Below are 20,620 nucleotides of genomic sequence, written 5' to 3' on the forward strand. Positions count from 1 at the left end.
GGGGATTGATTGGGGTGGGGGAGAACCTTACATGCCACTTTGAGCTCCATGGAGAAAAAGACGGATGGATGGATGGATGGATAGATAGATAGATGATAGATAGATAGATGTTAGACATAGATAGATGTTAGAGATAGATGATAGACAGATGATAGATATAGATAGACAGATTAGATAGATAGATGATAGATAGATAGATAGATAGATAGATAGATAGATAGATAGATGATAGATAGATAGATTGATGATAGATAGATAGATAGATAGATAGATAGATAGATACATGATAGATAGATAGATAGATAGATAGATAGATGATAGATAGATAGAGATATAGATAGATAGATAGATGATAGATAGATGATAGATAGATAGATACATAGATATAAATGATGATAGATAGATAGATAGATAGATAGATAGATAGATGATAGATAGATAGATAGATAGATAGATAGATAGATAGATAGATGTTAGACATAGATAGATGATAGATAGATAGATGATATATGATAGATGATTGATAGATAGATGATAGATAGATAGATAGATAGATGATAGATAGATAGATAGATAGATAGATGTTAGACATAGATAGATGATAGATAGATAGATGATATATGATAGATGATTGATAGATAGATGATAGATAGATAGATAGATAGATAGATAGATAGAAGTATCTCTCTGAGCCCGATACCTGGAGATATTGAGGATTAAATTTGGGACCTTTTCATGCAAGGCAGATGCTCTACCACTGATCTATGTCTCTCCACAGAACCGTTGCACTTGTGCCTTCACACTAAACTCTGGTTTGGCTTGGCGTTATGTGTGAACCAGCTCTACTAACATGCTTTAGGGCAGTGGTGAGGAAGCTTTTCCAGACCAGGGGGCCCCATTTCCTCAGCTGTGGGTGTGGCAAAAGTACAGGCATGGCCAGACAACACACTGCTTTCTGGGTAAAATCACTAGGGGAAGATGCAGAACAGGGCCAATGAGGGGGGCGGGCCAGTGTGTATGACCTGTGGAGACTCCCAAGGTCTGGAGGGTCAGTCCACAAACCTGAGGCTGCAGAGACCTGCTTTGAGGGTCCTGCGCTCCCTTCCCCATAAAGTCAGAGAGAGATTTAGAGCTCTGTAGGGGTTGGTTATTTCCCACTGAGCAGTGTGAACTGTAGGATATCTGACTGCAGTAGGTGTCCTGTTTTGCACCCAACACAGACTCCTAATGGATATCTTCATTCAGCAGACATAGAGTTCAAGCATGACAATGCAGAAAACAGGCGAGATGTTCAGAACTGGGGGGAAGCACTGAAGATGTCCCAACAGTTCCCACACCCTTCCCACCAAGCTTTTAAGTATGAGGCGTGATGCACTCGACCACGAGGCTCGTTCACTTGGAGGGGATGTGAGGATTGCAAGCGCCCATTCATCCAGGGTGGGTGGGAGGCAATACCTGGTTCTGGGCAGCAGGACTATGCCCTCTTATTCATGCTCCTGATTGTTTGCTTCTGCCTTCAGAGTTTCCTCCCACCTTGGCTGCCCAAAGCCCTCCCCAGCCTCCGTTTAGACCCTCTGCTCTTCCTGTAGACCATGGGGAGCAGCCAGCACCCGGGAACCCCCTTCTGAAGTGGCTGGAGTCAAAGCACAACAGGGAGATGCCCCCCATCCTCTGCCCCCACTTCCCAGCAACCAGCCTCTCTAATAGGGGGACCACATGCCCCAGTTTAGAGAGAATGGTCTTCTCAGTCCAGTGTCAAGATAAGGAACTATAAAAAGAGAGTGCAGCATTGAACCTGCCCATCAACCCTTTAAGACCTACACCCTTGTAAGACCTGGAACACTTTAAGACCTGGAACACAAACTGAGCAGACACACCAGTCACCTGAGCCCTGTTGTTCCCACTAGAGTGAGATGTCTTGTATTCCTGTTTAAAGGATTATAGTTCTGTCTAAGTTTGCATTTGTAAATAATAATAATAATAATAATAATAATAATAATAATAATAATAATAATAATATTTATACCCTGCCCATCTGGCTGGGTTTCCCCAGCCACCCTGGGCAACTTCCAACAAAGTATTAAAGTACAGTGGTCTGTTAAACATTAAAAGCTTCCTTAAAGAGGGCTGCCTTCTTATGTTTTCTAAAAGTCTGGAAGTTGTTCTTCTCTTTGACATCTGGTGGGAGGGTGTTCCACAGGGTGGGTGCCACTACCGAGAAGGCCCTCTGCCTGGTTCCCTGTAACTTGGCTTCTCACAGTGAGGGAACCGCCAGAAGGCCCTCGGCACTGGACCTCAGTGTCTAGGCAAAACGACGGGGGTGGAGATGCTCCTTCAAGAATTAGAACATGTGAACATTATGGGTTGTGTCCAGGGCTGGTCCTACCTAACATTGATGGACATCACTAACTTAGGTCATTAATTTCAATGCGTCTACTCCGCACACGACCTAGCTGCATACAGCCCTATTGAAATCACTGTCATCTTTCGCCTTCTGTTTTCAAGATCCCTGTCTCTCTTTTTGGGCAATGCAAAAGTGGCTTTATATAAGGGTTGTATCCAATGTAGTCCTATGCAACATGGACCCATGGGGAGCAATAGATGTGACTAAATTAGGTCCATTCATTTCAGTGGTCTACTCTGTGAAGGACTGGCGTTGGATACAACCCTCTCTCTCTCTCTCTCTCTCTCTCTCTCTCATTAACACCTCTGTTTATTTGCTCATCTTTTTAAATTGAATGTTATGGTTTGTTCTGTAAATATGAATAAGAACAGTTTAAAAAGTAGTGACAGTTACAGGCTTTATATTAGCAGTAAAACTGTTAGAGGAAGCGAGTGAGCAAGAGGCTTTAATTACAAAGCAAGCTTCTGAAACGGAGGATTTCAGTGCTGAGGAAGGTGGGAAACCGTAAAGCAAAAGCAGGAAAAAAGAAGAAGAAGAAATTTACCAAAGCTTCTGTTTCAAGCGAGGAGGAAGAAATCCTGCTCTGTCCCGACTCTCCTCCCAGAAACCGCTCTGCTGGAAAATTTACAGCGCTAAGCCGATTGTTTGGTTTGGCACTCTGGTCAGGATGCTGTCTTGTAAACTTAATAATAGCTGCCCTCCTTTTAATTTGTTTGACCTTGACTACAATAATTTATTATGTGCGTTAGAAGGTTTCTCTCTCTCCCTCCTCCCCCCCGTCACTTTTCTTTAAAACAAAGAATTTGGCTTCTTCCCCTTGACTGCGCGGAGAGAGCTGTGCCTTGGAATTCCCTTTGGCTTCAGTTGCTCATGTGGCGGCTGGTTAGCAATCGACTTCATATTTAAACAGAGGACAGAGTTTTATTTTTTATTTCCCCCTTTTACATGTATATTTGAATCCCTGGAAAACCTAAAAGGCTGGTTTTTCCTCATTGGAAAGACATAATTAATCTTGGTCTTGGTGAATGGTTAGTTCAGCATCTCTCTGCATTTTGACAGTGCTGCTGACAATGTCTGCCTTTTCCTTCACCCTCCTCCTCACTCCCACCTTAAGTCTGCCTTCAGATTAAACTCTCTGGGCTAGGGAGGTAAGAAGGTTTTCCATTCTGCCTTGTCGTCGTCCCATGCAGCGCTGTCTCCATCCTGCTGCAGTTTGCCTTCTGCCAAGACCATCGTTCCTTTTCTCACTGGCCATTGCGGCAGCATTGTGCAGACTGCATAATCTGCAGAACAAATTACGCAACTGATTGCGTAAACAATGCAAGATGCGTTGTCATTCCATTATTCCACCCCATTCATTTCAACACAAATAAAAAAAGGGGGGTGTAATCAATTGCATATTGTTTGCATATCGTTTTGGCTCTGGCCCCACTTGCCAGCCGCATGACATAAAAAGGTTCCTCGCTTCTATGATACAGGAAGAACCATAAGAAGAGCCTGCTGGATCAGACCAATGGCCCTTCTTGTCCAGCATCCTGTTTCCCCAGAGACCAACCAGATGGCTTTGGAAGGCCTCAACGCAAATACACTCCTTTGGGGTTCTCATTCTTCCAGCCTCAAGTTTCTGTTCTCCACATTTCCACATCAGTTGGCAATGCAGGGTGCAGGGAAGTCCTCATGAAAATGAACCAGCATTTTACATAAGAAGAGCCTTGCTGGATCAGGCCAATGTCCCATCTAGTCCAACATCCTGTTTTCACAGTGACCATACCAGATGCTTGTGGGAAGCCAGTGATCAGGTTTCAAGCACAAGAGCGCTCTCCCTTCCTGTGGTTTCTGCAACTGGGGTTCAGAACCATTGCTGTCTCCAAATGTGGGGGCAGAGCATAGCCATCATGGCTAGTAGCCAGCCCTCTGTTCCGTGAGTTTTAATCCATCTGGGTCGGTGACCCAGCATCTGGTTGGCCATTGGGAGAACAAGATACTGGGCTGAACAGCCCTGATCCAGCAGGGCTCTTCTGATGTTGTCCTGTTCTCAGCTCCAGCCAGTGTGTTGTAGTGGTTAAGAGCGGTGGACTCGTAATCTGGTGAACCGGGTTCGATTCCCCGCTTCTCCACATGCAGCTGCTGGGTGAACTTGGGCTAGTCATACTTCTTTGAAGTCTCTCAACCCCACTTACCTCACAGAGTGTTTGTTGTGGGAGAGGAAGGGAAAGGAGAATGTTAGCCGCTTTGAGACTCCTTCAGGTAGTGATAAAGCAGGATATCAAATCCAAACTCTTCTTCTTCCTTCTTTCCTTAGAAGTGCACACGTACCGCTGCGAGGACTGCGACGAACTCTTCCAGTCAAAGATGGACATGAGGCGGCACAAGAAATACTCTTGCAATGCCGTCAGCTCCCTCTACGAGACCCTCAGCGAGGAGATCAAGCAGGAAGGGGCTTCTGATGGGCAGGTCCATGAGTGCAAGGATTGTGAGAGGATGTTCCCAAACAAATACAGGTAATACACCTGGGAACCGGTGAGATGCTGAGCATCCTGGCTGGGGCTGGTTGGAGTTGGTCCAGAACACCTGGAGGGCACCAGGTTTACTCTGTAGCCCTCTTACCCTGTTTCAAAATTAGGCTTGCTAGAGTTAGTAGCAGTAGGAAGAGCTGTAGTATCCGTGCAACGTGTCCGCCCATTTCTCTCTTTCAGCTTGGAACAGCACATGATCATCCACACTGAGGAACGGGAGTACAAATGTGACCAGTGTCCGAAGGCCTTCAACTGGAAATCAAACCTGATTCGTCACCAGATGTCGCACGATAGCGGCAAGCGATTTGAATGTGAAAACTGTGTAAAGGTATGGCTGTGATGGGCACCATTGATTGACTCTGGTTGTGGTCCCAACCACTCAAGAGGATCAACCCTACCTTCCTTTGAAGATGGGGAAATAAAGGGACAGAGGAAGACTATTTTGAAATAAAACAAATGCCATGGATTGGCTGGACACAGAGGAATGGTGGGAGGCACTGGGGAACTCCCAAGGGAAGAAGGCTCAGAGCCCTGAAAGAGGTGGTGGGATGAAGATGAGTGGTCAGAGGGAGAAGACTGGGAGTAAGTGGAGGGGTTGGCAGCTAAGGAGGCAACGGCTTAGTGAGCTGGGAGAGTCTGTGGCAGAGAGAAGTGCAGAAGGCAGAGAGAAGGGAGGCCAAGAGGCAGAGATGAGTCAGGCTGGTGAAGAAGCCAGGGTTTCTCTCCCTCCTGCTACAACAGGCTCTCCTCACCACTGGAGTTGCAGTACTAGGAGAGGCATGAAGAGGGAGGAACAGAGACAGGCATGCAGGCATTGTCTCAGATTGCTTGGGAAGGACCTAGGAGAGGAGGATGCTTGCTGGGAAGGCAGGGACCTTCAGTCCCCACAACTGCCTCTTAGGCGCAAGACCTACTGAGAAGAGTTGATGTGTCATTAGGCCTGGTGCTCTTGAGCTGACCTTATACTTCTAATAAAGCGTTAACTTCACTTACTCCATATGATTTATTGCTGACTTGCTCTTGGCAACAGTTCTGCAAAAAAGCGAAAAAGACACTTTAATCTCAGAAATAAACCCTACCTCACAGGGCTGTTGTGGGAATTAAAGGAGGTGGGGCAGAACCACATATGTTGCCCTAGGCTCCTTGGAGTGGGGGGGGAAGGTGGGATATAAATGAAATGAAATAAATAAGTCGCCAGTAAACAGAAATTCACAGTGAGAGGAATTTATGTGGCTTTGTTAATCAAAAAAGTTCTCTCTCTCTCTCTTTCTGCACTCCCTATTTCCAGGTGTTTACTGACCCCAGCAACCTCCAGAGGCACATCCGTTCTCAGCACGTCGGCGCACGGGCGCACGCTTGCCCTGACTGTGGGAAAACCTTTGCCACTTCTTCCGGCTTAAAGCAGCACAAGCACATTCACAGCACTGTCAAACCTTTCATATGTAAGTTGTCATGGCTGCCTCCGAGAGCGGGCCAGCCACTATAATTGCACATATCCTGAGCCGCAGCCTCCACCGCCACCCCCTCCGGCCTCTGCCAGCAGCAGCCGCTGTAATTTTATAGGTCAGAGCACCAGATTAAATTCTGCCGCAATTCCCACCCCCCACTTCACGCACGGCTCCTGTTTTTTCAGTAAACATTTGAGGCAGGGTTTTTTGTTTTTGACAGGTTAAAAGCTGAACTCCGCAGTCAGTCGGGCCAATTTGGCTGTGCGCGTTTCGTTGCAGCAAGCGCACACCCACACGCCATCCCCCCCCCCCCAATCCTAGGAACATAGGGAACTGCCTTATACAGAGTCAGACCATTGATCTCTCCAGCTCAGAATTGCCTCCAATGACTGGCAGGGACTCTCCAGGCTGTCAATCAGGGGGCGTCTCTCCCAGCCCTACCTGGAGATGCTGGTCTTTGAACCTGGGACCTTCTGCATGCAAGGCAGATGTTGCAGGCTATGGGGACCTTTTGGTCTGATCCACGAGGCTCTTCCTGTGTCTGTGCAATGAGCCCTTCCCCACTTCATCCCTGCCCCCTTTCTTGGGCAGAAATAACCAACTCTGGGCAGCTTCCAACACACATAAAAACATAATAAAACGTTAAACATTAAAAACTTCCCTATACAGGGCTGCCTTCAGATGACTTCTAAAAGTTGTGTAGTTCTCCATCTCCTTGACATCTGATGGGAAGGTGTTGCACAGGGAGGGTGCCACTACCAAGAAGGCCTTCTGCCTGGTTCCCTGTAATTTCTCACAGTGAGGGAACCACCAGAAGGCCCTCGGAGGAGAACCTCAGTATCTGGGCTGAGCAATGGGGGTGGAGACACTTCTTCAGGTATGCTGGGCCAAGGCCATTTAGGGTTTTAAAGGTCAGCACCAACACTTTGAATTGTGCTCGGAAACATACTGGGAGCCAGTGAAGATCCTTTAAGACCAGTGTTATATGGACCGGTGTTATATTCTTTAGAGAAGGCCGAGAGGGCCCTCTGCCTAGTTCCCTGTAACTTTATTGTGGCAGAAGGCCCTCAGAGCTGGACTTCAATGTCCGGGCTGGACGATGGGGGTGGAGACGCTCCTTCAGGTATTCAGGGCTGAGTAGTTTGTTAACTGTGCTGGGTATTGTGATGGGTAAGCTACAGCCCCCAGGGTTCTCTGGGCCAAGCCCCATGCTTTTTAAATGTGCAGTGGATGCGTTTTAAACATATGGTGTGGATGTGACCGTCATCTTCTACACAAGGAATTGTCTCAGCCAATATTTCCAGTGAGGTAATAGGCTTGGTAAGCCAAAGCACTACTTCGGGTTCACATGAGGGGCAGCAATCAAACTGTTAGCACATTTGCAAAGCTAAGCAGGGTCCGGTGTGGTTTCAGATTGGATGGGGAACCCCATGTTGAGATTCCTGCATTGCAGGAGGTTGGACTAGATGACACTTAGGGTCCCATCCAACTCTAGAATTCTAGGATGCAGCATTTCTGCAAATTTGCTTGCTGCGAAATCCTTTGCTGCTGGGAACTGGGGAAGTTGCTGGCTCACCAGGGCAAGGCAGCACTGGGCTACATGGGCTAAGGGGTTATGTTTGAAATTTATATGTAAAATGATGTTACTCCTCCCTCCCCCCCCATGCTCCGCTTCAACAGGGTGGCACCCAAAACCAGTAAAAAATAACAACAAACAATCATGATTTCAGGTTGATAGTTTTTAAAAAACTATCAATTCTTTATTGATTAAAAGATTCACATGTCTATACAAACATTATGTACTATCTCTTTAACAAGTAAAAGAAAAAAGAAAATTATATAAAATAGAATATTTATAAAGAAATAAAGAAGTAACAAAGATAAGAAACAAAGAAATCATTTTTTTAAAAAAAGAAACAAAGTTATTTATATAGTAAAAGTACTCATCCGCACAATCCTTCCCATCCTTCTCATTATACTGTTTGATATAACATTCTTTTTTACACAGGTTTACATTGTATAATATCATTTCTTTCTGCTTTATATACGTTCCTTTGATCTTTTTCTTTACAAATATCACTCAATCACTCATCCAACTAAGTCCTGTTCATTACTTTATTATGAAACACCACCTGATTTCCAACCAGTTCTTTCATATTAATTTCATATTGGGTTTTGGTATTTTGGTTTCTGTTGATGCTTTAGGTGAGGTCTGCCACAAGTCCTACACGCAGTTCTCCAACCTGTGCCGCCACAAGCGCATGCATGCTGACTGCCGGACCCAGATCAAGTGCAAGGACTGCGGCCAGATGTTCAGCACCACCTCCTCACTCAACAAACACCGCCGCTTCTGCGAGGGGAAGAACCATTACAACCCCGGGGGGATATTTGGGCCAGGCTTGCCTCTCACTCCCAGCTCAATGATGGACAAATCCAAGCCATCTCCTGCCCTTAACCATGCCAGCCTGGGGTTCAGCGATTACTTCCCATCCCGGCAGCACCCTGGAGGGCTCCCCTTCTCCCCCACTCCCCCAGCGTTCCCATCCCTCGCCCCTGGGTTCCCGGGCATCTTCCCTCCTTCGCTGTACCCCAGGCCCCCTTTATTACCTCCGACGCCGCTGCTGAAAAGCCCCCTCAACCACACTCAAGATGCCAAACTTCCCAGCCCCCTGGGCAACCCAGCCCTCCCTCTGATCTCGGCCGTAAGCAACAGTGGCCACCCTGCCTCCGGGGAGGAGCGTTACAACAGCAGCAACCTGGGGAACTCCTACCTGGAGAAGCTCAAGGCCAGGACCAGCGACATGTCAGACGCGAGCGACTTCGAGGACGTCAACACCACCACAGGAACGGACCTGGATACCACCACCGGGACAGGGTCTGACCTGGAGAGCGACGCGGAGAGCGACCGGGACAAAATGAAGGAGAAGAGCAAGCCGTCCGAGAGCAAGCCGGATTTCGGCAGTGGCGCAGTGCCCACCAGTTCCGCCAACAACATGAGCGACCTCCCCCTCTTCTACTCGCAGCATTCCTTCTTCCCTCCCCCCGAAGAGCAGCTCCTCCCCATGGCGGGAGCAGCCAACGACTCCATCAAGGCCATCGCCTCCATCGCGGAGAAGTACTTTGGGCCCGGCTTCATGGGGATGCAGGAGAAGAAGATGGGCTCCCTCCCGTACCATTCCATGTTCCCCTTCCAGTTCCTCCCCAACTTCCCCCATTCGCTGTACCCTTTTACGGACCGCACCCTCAACCACAGCTTGCTGGTCAAGGCAGAACCAAAGTCACCCAGGGACCTTCACAAACTGGGCAGCACCAGCTCTGAGTCGCCCTTCGACCTTACCACAAAGCCAAAAGAAATCAAGCCAGCCTTGCCGCCCCCCAAAGTCCCGCCCGCTCACCCGTCTGGGGAGGAGCAGCCGCTGGATCTCAGCATCGGCAACCGTATCCGGGCCAGTCAGAATGGGAGCCGGGACTCCCGGAGGAACCACGTGTACGGAGAAAGGAAGTTGTTGGCCAGTGAAGTATTACCCAAGATCTCTCAGGCTCAGATGCCGCCACAGCCATCACTGCATTACGCCAAGCCGTCTCCTTTTTTCATGGACCCCATATACAGGTATTAACATAGCCTGCCTTAATCGCACGTGTTTGCAGCTGAGGCCAACTGAGCCCCAGCGACAACAGTGGTGGCAAGCAGTGGTTGGGGTTGCCACCGCTACTGAGTTACCCCAACCCTGGTGTGTGAAGCAATCACTCGGGTCTGGTCTACTTGCCAGCAAAGTTCTCAGGGACTGAGCAGAGGAGGAATGGTGGAGACCACCTCCCCATCCTAACTTAAGGAAGAGGAAGACAGTAGATTTGCTACAGGGGTTTGAGGGAGGTCAGAGCTCAAAGGCAGATGAGGGGGGAAATTGGGAAATCATGGGAGAGCTAGAGCAACACCCAGCTGACACGTTGTCATTAGAAAGCATTTCAGAGCCTCCATCTCCCAGAACCCAGAGAGCCTTGAAAGTAGGAGAGCAAAGAGCTCAAAAACAAAGGGCCCGTAGCAGCACTGGTAGAGGAGGCGATGAGAATGACAAGGATGTGGGAGAGATGGGGGGGGTGGAGATTCACTTGGGACAACGCCATTTTCCAAGAGGCTGGGTTCTATACCCTCTCTCTGTAAAGATTGAAATAAAAAAGGATGGTAAGAAACTTTATACTTTCCTGGGCAACCAGCCGGGAGCCGCTGACAGCATCCTGGCAAAAGTTGACCGTTAGCTGTGGCTGCAACATGGTTATGTTGTTTGCATGTCGAGACCCCGCAGCCACCCCCTCGTTGGAAATAACTCACACAAGGACACGGATATTAGGTTTATGTTATTGGGCAAATTTTGGCCACACCTTTATTGAAATTACAGAATGTGAGTGGTATTGGCTTAGGCATTGACTGGACCTGACTATACCTGTCTCCTGCCCATTGTGCAGGAAGTCGTCAGTAAGGGTAAGCCACCAGTAGGGGGAGCCCTGTCAATGCGGACCAACTCAAGCTCCCCCTGGTGTTCCCGTCGGGGTTGTGTCAAGGCCTTAGCCCCCCAGCCGGGCTTCAGACTAAAACAACACCCCCGGATTCCTTTAACGGAATACCCTTAAGCATGGAGGGGCAGGTGATGGCCACACCTCCCCCCCCACTAGGTCAAACAATGCCTAACTGCCACAACTGGTCATGCCCCCCGGCCAGCGGGTTGGCTGGCCGGGCTCTGACGTGGCCAGGATCCCCCAGGCAACGGGGGACAAGGCCATGCAGTCCAACGCAACTCCTCCCCACTGGGAAGTGGAGCGGATATATCACGTTGTATCCAATGAAACTCTGTGCAGAGTAGACCCACTTTAATTAATGGACATGACTGAACTAGGCCCATTAATTTCCAATTTATTCATTGAAATGAACGGCGCTAGGTCCTTAACATTGAAGCAATAACTTTAGTTAAAAACAACAACTCAGTTTCTCAGCCCAGTGGCCAATAAATTCACCTCCATATCCAATGCCATTGACAAACAGAATACACGTGGATCAATTAAAATGAAATAAAATGTGCAGTTACATGAAGCAAATATTTTCCAAAGCCAGTATCTGTGGCCAGACATGCTCTGATGAATAGGGTTTCTTCCGTGGCAGGTAAACAAAACAGAACACCAACTTGAGCACGACTCTGAAAGTGTCATTGCTTTTTTTATGATGTGCTGCAGCAAACATTTCTTTCCAAATTGAAAAAAGAAGACATTTTAGTCTTCTGCCAACACTGGCCATCCCCACCACCAGAAGATAGAGTCAGGGGTGCCAACTTGAATAAAATATTTGGAGTGGGGCAGGTAAGCCCCGCCCCACATAATCGGTCACATGACATGGTGCACACACACTATTTGAATAGTAATGCCCATTAACTTTGGGGGGCCCTGGTCCCCTCAAACATTTTATGGGGGGGGGCGCGAAGACCCTAGGAGTTGGCTAGGATAGAGTCATTTGAAAACAAGCTGACTGTTGGGCTAGGAGATTGTTTTCATCAAGTTATCATCTTAAAGCTTTTTTGCCTATGTAATAGGTGTATCTGTAACTCATAGGCTACCTTAACTTCTATTGTAGCAAATTAATGAGCACGACTAACTTAGGTCCACCCATTTAAATGGATCTATTCTGATCAAACATACAGCACATGCACTCCTGATCGTTCTTGGTCTGATACAGTCGTACCTTGGTTTTCGAACAGAATGCGTTCCGGAAGTCTGTTCGACTTCCAAAGCATTCAGAAACCAAGGCGTGGCTTCCTATTGGTTGCAGGAGCGTCCTGCAGTCAATCAGAAACTGTGGAAGCCGCACTGGATGTTCAGCTTCCAAGGCAAAGTTCGCAAACCGGAACAGCTATTTCCAGGTTTGCGACATTTGAGTTCTGAGTTGTTCGTGAACTAAACTGTTCGAAAACCAAGGTACAGCTGTATAGGACACTGGCCTAGATAAGCTCTTCTTACCTTTTTGTTGTTGTTGTTCGTAAGTATTGTTGTTGGCATTCATCTGCCTTGAGAGACAATGGTTGTGCTCCTCCAGGGGTGAAGTCAAACCACTGTGTTAGCAGCACCAAAGTGATCTCCCTGGGGCACAAGCCTGGGCAGTGAGAATGGGGGTCCTGGGCTGCCCAGATGACAAACTTCCACTCTTGGGCTCGCTGATGTGGTCCAAAGGAAAGCAGAGCAGTACCTTTGGCATCAGCTTGGCTGCAGGAGTTGCCAGAAAGAGGTGTACAAGACGCCATCCAACTGTTTGAGGGAATTGCGTCGGGTTTAAGCATATAGGCTTGTATAGGACAAGTGGGTCCAAAATTAGGAAACCAGAAACCGTGATCTGCAAATCATGCACAGTGGAGAAGTTTGGGAAACCATGAAGTCAATATGGGAAGATGCCAAGGAACTGTCAGCCAAGGTGATGTTGGCCGGGCATGTTGAGAAACCGGGAGGGGGTGGGTAAGGAAGAGGAACTCGAGTTTTCTCAAGATCCCTTTTCAGATTGGTACTCCATGAGGAGGGCTTCCTTGTTCTCACTCTTGAGATCCTAAGGACTTTGCTCAAAGCTTTATGTTGCCTCTCCCAATCATGCTCGTCTAGGAATGCCATTCCAGGTATGAAAAATGGCCCTGACCATTTTCGGCTTTGTTCCTTGGGAAATAGCGACGGTAACGGTAGAGATGGAAGTTATTCCAGTGGGATTCCAGCACCTCTGCGTAAGGGCTGGAAAACGTGCCAAAATAACAGAGGTTGGAGGAAGCTTTGCCAGTCAAAACAGAAAGGCAGGAAACGGCACAGGAGCAGAAGACAGATGAATGAGATGGATCAGGGGACGGGGGAGACATGCTCAGTGAGTCCCTGGGAGATGTGAAGGATTAGTAGCGGGTTCTTTTGGGGGGGGGGGTAGATTTCAAAGTTAGAAACAAGTCAAAGGTTGTAAATCCAACTGAGGATGCCATGAGTTAGCAAGCTCAGAAAATAGAAAAATGCAAGTTGGACCCATAACATATTATTGCTGCTCAAGGACACATTCCAGCAAGGTGGAAACACTTTGGCAGGACCAGTGAGAGGTGTGGCCTTGGGAAAGTTGTGAGGGCCAGATAGAGAGCCCTGGGGGGCCACATTTGGCCCCTGGGTTGGAGGTCCTTCACTCATGCTCTTAAACCATGAATGGGCCTGCTCTGAGTTGGATTAATGTTTGTTTCAGCCCATTGTTATAATCCTGGCACAACAGTAAGGCATCCCTTGGCAGAAACCAGGAAGGGTAGATTATATATACATATATTCTTAGTTCAGTTGGTAGAGCATAGGACTCTTAATCCCAGGTTTGTGAGTTCGAGTCTCATGTTGGGCAAAAGATTCCTGCATTGCAGAGGGTTGGACTAGATGGTCCTCGTGGTCTCTTCCAAATCTACAATTCTATGATTCTTCTGGTTTTCCCTGGAGGTCCTGTGAGGTATGTAACCCTCTGTATTGCTGTCCAGCAGGGTGGAGAAGCGGAAGGTGGTAGATTCAGTGGGCGCATTGAAGGAGAAGTATCTGAGACCATCCCCGCTGCTTTTTCATCCCCAGGTAAGACCAATTTTTTATTTTTTTAAAAAATGTTATATTTGACTTTGATGCAGTTTGATGAGAACCGACTTTGTCTGGAACCTCCCGGACAGATGTGTGGATCAGAGCAGCGGACTGTATCCAGCTAAGACCTACTTTGAGTAGACCCATTGAAATGATTGGGCCTAAGTTAATCACGTTCCTTAACTTCTACTCTTAGTAGGACTGGCAGAGACTACAGCTCATCATTTTGCAATTCCCTGGATTTTGCAGTAGTTTCCAACTCAGAAAATCGGCCCGAAAAAGGCATTGCAAAAATAAAAAAAAGTTCATTTGTGGAGATAAAATAAATTTTATTTATTTATTTTTTTAATAAATTTTATTGGTGCGTGTGCCCCCCCCCCCCCAGGTACAAACCTAGCACACCAGAGATACATTTTCTACCCCAGCCAGGTACTTGTTTCTAGCCTGACGTCAGCAACATCAGCAGCAACATTATTATTATTATTATTATTATTACTATTATTATTATTAGCCTTATTTGAACACCAGGGCTTTTCAGAGCACCCAAAGCTCTGAAATACTTTGCAAGTTCTCATGAGACTCTTTATCTCAAGGTCGTGGATTTAAGCCCAACGCTGGGGGAAAAATTCCTCCATTGCAAGGGGTTGGACTTGATGACCCTCATGGTGCCTTCCAACTCTACAATTCTATGACTATTATTCTAGGGCCCCTCATAACTGAGCACACAAAAATGACGTTTCATTGAATGAGACCATTGGGCTAGTGCGATCAAGAGCAGATTGGCAGGGTCTTGTGCTTCTGCAGGGTCTTGTGTGTTTCCATGACTTTGCTAAAAGATCTATAAAGCCCCTGCACAGGGGTCCCACCATATTAGGGGCCCCTTACTTCACTCTCAGCTTTAAGCACCTTTGCTATCCCTTAAGCAGAGGGGCTAGCGATAAAGCACAAGCCATCAGTGTCACATCTCAGTTTCCCTTCTGTTGGAAACAGTAAGAGTCTACCCTGTGGTTTCATTTACAGGGTACTCAACAACCATTGTTTTGCGGCTGGAGCTTTTCCCGCCCGATATGGTTTTGCTTTCACAGCTAAACTTAGTTCCTTCATTGTTTTGTCTCAGCCTGAGAGTTTGGTTAATAACTTCCCCCGATTTTCCATTTGAGGAGGTCCTACAATGGTGACAGGCTGGCCAGGGACATCCTGTGTTTGTGTGGGTTAGAATAGCAGGAGAGAAATGATCTGATAGCTGTCCCAGAAAGTCTGGTGAGAAAGCTATGTGCCCCGAGAAAGACTGTGTGCTGGGGGCACAGAAGGGTCTAAAAGTCAATCTCATAAAATTTGGACCGTGGAAAACATCTGTCACATTGGTTGTCTGTCAAGTTAGTATCTGTCAACAGAATATATACAATGATGGTGGTCGTTCTCACCATCACAATTATCAACAAGTTCTTTATTTTTTCCCAAACCACCATTCCTCCAGATAGCCCAGGGCAGCATGTATGAATCCCTCATTCACACTCACCCACCCATTCGATTCTCACAACAGCCCTGTGAAGTGGGGTAAGCTAAAATATAGTGTGTATCTCATGGTCATTCAACAAGCTTCTTGACTGAGTGATGCTGTGAACCTCTTGAATGGTGGGGCTAGGTTGTGGGCCTGGATGGGGAAGAAACTTGATTTAGCTTGCATATAAAGGTGAACCCACCTAATTCACACTTTCTGAAACAATACGTGAAATGAAACAAAGCCATTCATTGAAATTGGCACTCCTCCGAATTTTGCAGTGTAGTTCCCGAGCCAAGTAAGTCATATACTGGGACAAAGTGTCCATAAAGAGGCAGATCTCTGTCATTATAACATTAAGAGTGCCTTGTATTAGGGGAAATTGCTTTGCAAAAATGTGCAAAATTGTACATAAACATTGCAATAAATTTGCTGGTGAATTTTCACGAAGGCCTAATAATAATAATAATAATCATCGTCATCATCATCATCATCATCACACAAACTGGTGTGGAAATGTGGAGTACTGAACTTAAAGTTGGAACAAATTAGAAATTGAGAGAAACAAAAATGGACAGACTTGCCCATCCCTAACTGTGAGAAGCAGAGTAGTGGGAGCTGGGAGCCAGAAGAGCGGCTAGTTGTCAGGACCAGAAAGCAAGTAAAACAAAAACAAACCAAGGAGGCAAGAGCAAAGAGCAAACCAAGTCGAGACTAAAGCATAATCAGACACAGGGACACAGCAGAGTTCAGGAAGACTGTTGTTCCATCAAGGATCAACAAGAACAGGAAGTCCTCTTAAACTACTTCCTGTCCAGGAAGGTCCAATATACACCTTCAGTGAGCACAGTCAATGGCAGAAGCTATTTCACCGGGTAGCTTCTATACGCATCTCAAAGCTTCACCACATCGGGGTGCTGCACACAGACCCAGCTGTTCCTGACACCATTTCCTGGCTGTAATTTGCAGTGCAATGTAGATTAATTGCTTAAATTGTGTGCCCATAGTTCAAGGGGTAGGGACCATTTCAGCCTGAGCTGGACAGGTTCCAGCTAGGCAAAAGCACTTGAGGAGAGTATGAATCAGGGCCAGGGAGGGGTGTGGCCTGAGGAGAGGTGCAGGGGCCACAGAGAGAGGTTTGGAAGGCCACATTTTTCCCCTGGGACCAAGGTTCCCCACTCCGGGAACATTCCTAGAAGGGGACAAGTCTATCTGTCTAAAACCCTTGAAATCCATGCTGTGGCATTTCCTTGCAAGTGCTATTTGTCAACAGCAAAATATCAGCATAAGGTTGGGATAGTCAACATGGGGCTGCTTTGCAGAAGTTGTTGGTCTCCTCCACCCATCAGCACCCCCACCAGCATGGCCAAATGTCAGGGATGATGGAAGTTGTAGTCTAACAACCTCTGGAGGACCACAGCTTACCTAACCATGGACAGCTCTTTTTGATACCCAGCTCCTAATGCTTTGTCATTTAGTTTTACTGGGCCGTGTGGGGTTTTTGAAATGAAATGCAGATCTGTACAAAATCTGGCATTTAGGAGACCATTAGCCTTTGGAAACCAAGGACAATAACATAAAAAATAAATATATGCTGGATTCCCATGCTGGCATTTCTGAAAACATGACATGTATCTCTCTTTTGTTTTGCAAGGGGCAGGAAGGGGTATAAACAAAAGAAGGCTTTCCCCCCCCCTTCACTGATTTTTGTACAACTCCAGCATGATCTGTTTCGAATGAACTTCTGCCTGCACAAATCATTGGCAAGCCTTTCTGATTGCTTAATGGCAAGCCCCCCCCCCGCACCCACCCCGATGACTGTCTTTCCTTCTTCCTCTTCTCTGCTTTTCTTTTCTTCCTCATCTTTATTTGTCATTTCGAACCGGTTGCTCCTGCCTTAAATAGCAAATGCTCCTGCCAAACGGAGAGGCCAGGGCCTGCCTTTAGAATTGTAGAATGAGCCCACGACATCTCACACTGGCAAACCCTCTGTGATTAAGTGCCAAAAGAGCGGGGAGCGACAAAAGCCGCCACCAGGTACTCCGGTAAAGGGCTGAGTGAAAAGAACCCTCGACGAGATCCACCAAGTGTTTTGCAACCCGCTCGGTTTTGTTACATGACTGGCAGCGGGGGCTGGCCCTCTGTTCCCTTGCGCTATTATCATACAGTCCTGGGATCTGTTCTATTAAATAACACAAAATGGCTTTTATGGGACTCCTTTTATTTTATTTTTTAAGGTTTATGATTGGTTGTCAGCCTTCTGCAATTTATTCCTCAATGATCAGGACAGCACTCTCTATCTATCTTCCTTCCTTCCTTAATGTTGTCCTTTGTTTTCTTTCCTTCTCTCTCTCTCTCCCCTTCCCCTTCCCTTCCTTTTTTTTCTTACTCATTCTCTCTGTCTCTGCCTCTCCCCCCTTCCCTTCTCTCCTATTTTCTTAGTCATTCTCTCTCTCTCTCTCTCTCTCTCTCTCTCTCTCTCTCTCTCTCTCTTTCTCTCTCTCTCTCTCTCTTTTCACACACACCCAGAGAGAGAGAGAGAGAGAGATAGGAGGGAATGGGGGGGGGGACGGGACTATACATGTTCCACATTTTAATGTAAAGCCACTGACTTCACACTTCGGAGAAACTGAATTTGGCACATCCGTCTGTCATTAGAAATGGTATGCATTCTTAGGCATTATCTCCAGTCCCATTTCAACGGAGTAGGAACATGGCAAATGCCAGCTCTCCCAGGTACCCAACAGAGCACCTTGTTTTGTGACTGAGAGATCCCTCCTGCCATCAAAAGTGTGACCTCCCATCCACAACATTGGACTCTTAATTCTGAGCCTTGCACCCTCCCTGCTCAGCCTCCATTGCTCTTTCCTTCCCGCATAACAATACCATTAAGACAGTTTTTAATCGCCTAGCTCTTGGCATAACACAGCAAAGATTTATCTTACAGGGCAACCATTTCGCTTTACTTTATTGGGCTGTTTCCCCTACAGAACAATGTTAACCAGCTATAAGGAAGAGATGTTTAGCACAGACCCCAGTGTGCTAGTTATTGCAGGTTTCTACATGGGGGGAACATTTGGAAGAAAAAACAAGTTGGGAGTGGGGACAGGATGGTTCTCATTGAAAGGCCAACTTACCTAGATTGCAGAGTCTGAAAGCATGTGTGCACTGAAACACACCTCTCTGAATTTTGCAATGCAGTTCTGCAGCCAAGTAACATCTTTTAAAAGATGCATGTACTAGGAGAAAGTGTGCACATAAATGCGTACATTGGCAAAACTAGTATAATAAAAATACATTCTATTAAGATAAATGGCTAAAGTGCTGGTGAATTTTCATGAGGCTATAATCATCAGCATCAGCATCATTGCACACTAATGTGGAAATGTGGAGAGCTGAAAGGTAGAAAGGGGGTGTTATTTTTATTTTGGGTTGTTGTTTTTATTTTTGTTATATATATTGTGATTTTTATCTTGATCTTTTCTGTGAACCGCCCTGAGACTTTAAATACTACTACTACTAATAGTAATAGTAGTAGTAATAATAATAATAATAGGAAAATGAGAGAAACTGAAACATGTTCACCCAACCCGTAGGTGACGCTAAAGCAGCAGACAGGCTCCTACAGCCTGGACTGATCTAAATATTTGCACCTTACATCATATAATATGCAGAAGAACTCCCGAGCAATATCTCATTAAAATCAAGGAAGCGGAGTGGTTAGGCCCCACTCAGAATTATCTCTGTCTGAAAAGACGTTGGATGCTTATAGGCCTGCCTGGTTGGTAGTATCTAGAATCCCGCCGCCACCCTGCTTGTTCAAAATCTATAAACAAATTGTGTTGGCCACTACGGGTGACAAACCTTCCCCCTTCTCTGAACAGATGTCAGCAATAGAAACCATGACGGAGAAACTGGAGAGCTTTGCAGCCATGAAGGCAGACGCCAGCGCTTCCTTGCAGCCCCTCCCGCACCATCCCTTCAACTTCCGGTCGCCGCCCCCAACGCTGTCCGACCCCATTTTGCGCAAGGGCAAAGAACGTTATACCTGCAGGTAAGAAGCGAAGGGCCGTCAGTGTTATGTACTGAAGTTCTCACCCTGGGCCAGCAGGGGGATAGTGTAGATAGTTCAGGTCCACATATGCAAATAAGGGATTGAAAGTGATGTTCAGTGATTGGATAGTTACAGAAAATGGTTACTGTTGCGTTCTAGTGGAGCTCTATATAAGCAGGCTGGCTGAACCCTTCAGTTCAGTTCAGTTCTGGCCTGTGAATAAACAAGAGCTGTTTGAAGAATCGCTGTGTCGTCTGGTATGTTCACCCACAACTTAACAGACAGTTGAAAATATATATATACACAACTAAAGCTGTATTTGACGGGCGAAAGGATATATGATTTTTGACATGACTGAGAATCGTAGAGCCAGGGACGGAGAATTTTAAAGATCGGGATGTGGGAAATACGAAAACAACGAGAGGAGGCAGGACTGAAGATTTGGAGATATGCTTCAGAGGTCCAGACTATAGGGAGCCCGGAAAATATAATAATTACAATTTGGATTACAATTTGGTCCTTTTTTATTTTAGTTTTTTGTTTTTAATTGGATTATGATGTGGACATGTTGATTGGCTGTCTTTATTGGAAAATCAATAAAAATGATTATTATTATTTTTTAAAAAGAAGAAGCTAAGGGCCATCAGCAGTTGCTGCAAAGAACAAGGAAGAGAGAAAAGGCTCAGCTTGAGGTGGGATGCAAGATCCGGGACAGGGATTGCCATCCTTCTAGGCCAGTGGGCACATTTGGGATTTTTGATCGTGTGTCGCTGGTCCCACTCTCTCTGTTCACTTCTCTCCTCCTTCAGATCGCCAGAGAGAGGTAGAAAGAGTGTCCCCACAAGCTGCCCTTTTGCAAGCGATCCATTAGCATTGATGTGAGCTTTGAAAAGCCCATAGAGTTGAAAGAGGAAGTGGGAAAGAGCATCACTTTCCCAACTTCCTCCTTCAGCTCTATGGACTTGTTGAGGGGGAAGAAGGTAAGCTGCCTCACCAACTTGTAGACAAGGAGGCATGGTAAGGTGGTGTCAGGGGGCTCAGAAGCTTCATGGGCACCAGAAGGAAGCCTCAAGGATGCCATTGCACACA

The 20,620-nt window shown here is 46.6% G+C and overlaps 1 protein-coding gene across 5 annotated transcripts in view; it reads left to right on the forward strand.

Annotated features, from left to right (window-relative positions):
- PRDM16 (PR/SET domain 16) overlaps positions 1-20,620 on the forward strand; it is a 447,195-nt gene that overhangs the window by 407,057 nt on the left and 19,518 nt on the right. For 4 of the 5 annotated variants that reach the window (XM_081870802.1, XM_081870805.1, XM_081870806.1 and 1 more), the window contains exons 6-11: positions 4,707-4,905; positions 5,101-5,248; positions 6,209-6,362; positions 8,574-9,978; positions 13,886-13,973; positions 19,362-19,531. In XM_081870802.1, coding sequence (XP_081726928.1) covers positions 4,707-4,905; positions 5,101-5,248; positions 6,209-6,362; positions 8,574-9,978; positions 13,886-13,973; positions 19,362-19,531 — 2,164 coding nt within the window. The remainder of the gene's footprint in view (positions 1-4,706; positions 4,906-5,100; positions 5,249-6,208; positions 6,363-8,573; positions 9,979-13,885; positions 13,974-19,361; positions 19,532-20,620) is intronic. The other variant, XM_081870803.1, reaches the window with a different exon arrangement.

The sequence above is a fragment of the Podarcis erhardii genome, assembly GCF_964252035.2.
Source record: "Podarcis erhardii genome assembly, chromosome: 7".
Taxonomy (NCBI): domain Eukaryota; kingdom Metazoa; phylum Chordata; class Lepidosauria; order Squamata; family Lacertidae; genus Podarcis; species Podarcis erhardii.